Below are 3,892 nucleotides of genomic sequence, written 5' to 3' on the forward strand. Positions count from 1 at the left end.
TTCAATTTGATGTCTATGGGTTACTATGGATGTTTGACGGCTAGGGTTAGAAGGAGATGCTAGGGTTTCAAAAATATGCTATCAGAGATGTCTATGGATTACTACGGGTTACTATGGATTACTACAGTTTCCTATGGGAGTCTATACATGACTGTGACCGTTTTGTTTTTTTTTAAATACATAATTTTCAATATTATGTAGGAAAGAATGGAAAAAATAGATTGCTAAAATACTGAAAAATACGAAAATGAATAATAATAACAAAAAAAAAAAAAGAGTAATGTGTTCTACGTAAAAAAAAATGTTCGATGCAAAATGAAATGTTAAATGCATAATAAAAAATGATAATAGCAATTTAAATATTACTTGATGCAAATTTCATATTTTGCGTGTGGATGGCATTTTTGGGATAAAATTTAAAAAGGATGTGAAGCAAATGTTTAGTTAGACTTCTAATTTAGTTCTAATAAGTTTTGTCACCAGGGACCTATATGTTCACGCCCAAACAAAAATTATTAACAATGTTTTTTAACATTGTACTATTTAATAAATATACAATATTTTTTGTGAATAATAATAATTTGAAATTGTGTATTTCTATTATATGTTCGAACAATTATACTGGATTAATTTATATTTCTATTTATTAATACATTATTATATTAAGACGATGATTGTATTAATACATTATTATATTTTGATTTTTTTTTAATTTCAGATTTAAAATTAAAATTAATTATTTTAATCTAAAATTTAATATTTTTGAAATACATTGTTCAACCGATTTAATGAAATACGAGCACTTAATTGTGGACGTCAACTTTTATAAATATTAATAAAAATATAATTTAAGAGATTAGCATTAAGTTTAGGGTGTTGCTATTTGCAGCGGGTCTTTTACTAAATGCAGCGGAAACTTTTTTATTTATTTATTTTTTTAAATTCTCTCTCCTACTCCCAAACTCTCTCTAGACATTTGAATTTCGTAAATTTTTTCAACTTTGAATCTGAAGCAAACGAGGCTCGATTTTGGTAAATTTTCAATATCCCACTACTTTTATTTAGTTTTATTTACAATTTAGGTAAAAACAACATATTTAGGATTAGATCTAGCCAAATTTCGAAAAAAAAACTAAATTTGAAGCGTCTGTTTTTTGGAGCACGAAACTTGAAGAAACTTCAAGTTCCCGTGCTCTGTAGAGCAAAGGATTCAAGTTTTTTGAATTTCCCGCTTTGCAGAGCACGGAAACTTGAAGTTTCTTCAAGTTTTCGTGCTCCAAAAAACAGTAGACTCAAAAAAAATTTTGAATTTTTTATTTTTTATTTTTTTTCAAATATGCATCCCCCGTTCTGTAGAACACGGGAACTTGAAGATTATTCATGTTCCCGTACTCTGCAGAACGAAGGACTCAAAAATCTAGAAGCTCCCGTTCTGCAGAACACGAGTGCTTTAATAGTCTTCAAGTTCCTGTGTTTTGCAGAACGGGAGCTTCAAGTTTAATTTTTTTTTATATTTCATTAATTTATTTACTTTATACAGATGGCACATCAGAACAAGGAGAAATGGATTATGGGTGCTTCTTCAAGTTCGGATAAAGTCCCGAAGATTAAATTTCGATATGGGGGGGGAGGCGGGGAAGCCGCAGCGGAAGCCGAGCCCATTCGTATGATTGCATCTCATCGACGTAGGAGAGTTATTGAGCAGGGCACTGATGATTTACCCATCGTGGAGAGATACCCCACGTAGACCGGAGTTCGAGATCTATGGCGGTTAGCATTCGATCTTTATGGGAAGATTCCCGTATCCCCTACGAGGAACGCGACGAGGAGCAGGACCCTGTGGCGAGCGATTTTGATGATGTTCCCGTCCCGGCTCCACGCACACGCAAGTCTTAGTACGAGTGCGATACTTTCAGTTGTCCAATTGTATTACATGGTCTGGCTCTAGGAGGACCGGCTGATTAGAGGATGATTCTATCAAGAGTCATATTGCCTACTACATTTCTAGCCTGCTCGCATTAAATCAATTAATCAGGCTCTTAGTAAATAACGAATTTCATGTAATCACCTAATATATATAAATTCATACAATATACTACGATACGAACATACATATTTAATCTAAATTAAATCAATATCGAATAACTACGGATTCGAAACTTTACCTCTTGAAGCGTGAGGTAGGCGCACGAAACGAAGAAAGATTGCCACGGAAAACAATCTGTGCAATCCGGAAGCGGCGACGGCGAAGCAACAACGGCGTCGGCGCATGAGGATCACGCGCTGTCTTCGGGCGGCGTGTGGAAGCGCGTGCGCCGTTGGTTCGGTGGCTGCTCCTCGATTCTTCGATCTTCCTCCTCTCGGATTTCACCTCTTATACTTTGATCTACTAAAACGTGGCACTAGACACGAAATAGTTAGAATAAAACGGAAGAAACGAAAAGAGAAAAGAACAACCAAGACAATCGGCCAAGGGATGGCGGATTCCGGCGAGATGGTGGCGACCGTGGCGGTGGTGGCCGTGGGTAGAGGTTGGCCGAGAGAGAGATGAGAGCGGCTAGGGTTTCGTATTAGGGTTGTGTGTTTGCAAGACCTATAAATCAAGTATTTATAGTGTATTGCACAAAAGCCCTAACGGGCGTAAGTTGGACCGGGCCCAACAGCTTAAGTTCGTTAGTTCTTTACTTGCTCGTTACTCTCAATTCAATGATCGGAAAATTGTAACGATTACATTTTCGGAATCATTATAATGTCCTTGTCATTACGAGTGCCAATTATCGATTTCCAACTTTCTAAAAGTGGAAACCCTAATTCAGTGCACTTTCTAAATTTGGAAACTTCCCGATTTAGAAAGTTCACTAAGATGTTCGCCTATTCTTTTCCTTTTATTATTCTCATTCATAATTCCAAATCACCAATGATGGACTCGATCATATTGACTTCCAATCATGCAAAGATAAAATATTTTTATCTCTGACCGTTTATTCAAAGATCTCATGTGCACGAGTAGTGTGACCCTCGATGCTTCAGGTGTAAGCTAGCCGTGGGCTTGACTACAGACTAGGCGGAGTTCGGCAACGTGGGTACTTGAGATGAATCAGTGAGTTGATCCGGAATCGATGAGGGCATACACGGAATTATTATAGACATTAACGGTACCTGCGATCATTGACGGGTTGGCTTCGGCTTGGTGTCTAGTCATGATGGCGAATACTCGTCCCGGCACTTGTCTCGGGGCGATTGGGCAGTCCCGGACCATATGTCCGGGCTTCTTGCATCGAAAACAGTGGTTGGTTCCGGCAACACAATTGCCTGAGTGCTCTCGATTGCATTTAGGGCAAAAGGTCTTGTTTCTCGGGGTCGCGGTTGCTCGGTTGATCGGTTGCTTTCCTTTGGCGTTGTTGAGGTTCGGTTTCTTCCATGGTCGAGAAAAGCCATCTTGAGGAGGTCTGCATTGTCGGATTTCCATCTCGTCTTGTTCGGCTTCTAAGGCCTTGTCCACTACTCCGCGGAAAGTATAAGCAGAGGTTAGTCGAACGTCGCGCTTGAATATCGGGTTGAGGCCCCTTAGGTAGTGATTCATTTTCTCGGTGTCGTACATGGAAATGAAAGGTGCATAGAAGCTTCCTTGCTCGAAACGACGAGTGAATTCGGCAACGGTTAGGTTTCCTTGTTTGAGTTCGAGAAACTCCTTAAGCTTTTGTGCTCGGACATTCCTGGAAAAGTACTTTTCGAAGAAAAGAACTTTGAAAGCTTCCCAAGTGGTATTTGCTAGATCGATCCCACACTTTGCGCCTTCCCACCAATTTCTGGCTTCATTCTTCAAGAACAATAGTGCGCAGTGGATTCGGTCACCATGTATTCGAAGATAACTTCGAGGGATTTGATCCAT

General features: G+C 38.8%; 1 protein-coding gene across 1 annotated transcript; it reads right to left on the bottom strand.

Annotated features, from left to right (window-relative positions):
* Positions 1-3,097: 3,097 nt before the first annotated feature.
* On the bottom strand, positions 3,098-3,892 carry LOC105966830 (uncharacterized). Its single transcript, XM_012991409.1, has one exon. The coding sequence runs from the start codon at positions 3,890-3,892 to the stop codon at positions 3,098-3,100; it is 795 nt and encodes a 264-aa protein (XP_012846863.1).

Source organism: Erythranthe guttata, chromosome 3, assembly GCF_056151865.1.
Source record: "Erythranthe guttata isolate IM_541 chromosome 3, IM_541, whole genome shotgun sequence".
In the NCBI taxonomy this organism is placed as follows: domain Eukaryota; kingdom Viridiplantae; phylum Streptophyta; class Magnoliopsida; order Lamiales; family Phrymaceae; genus Erythranthe; species Erythranthe guttata.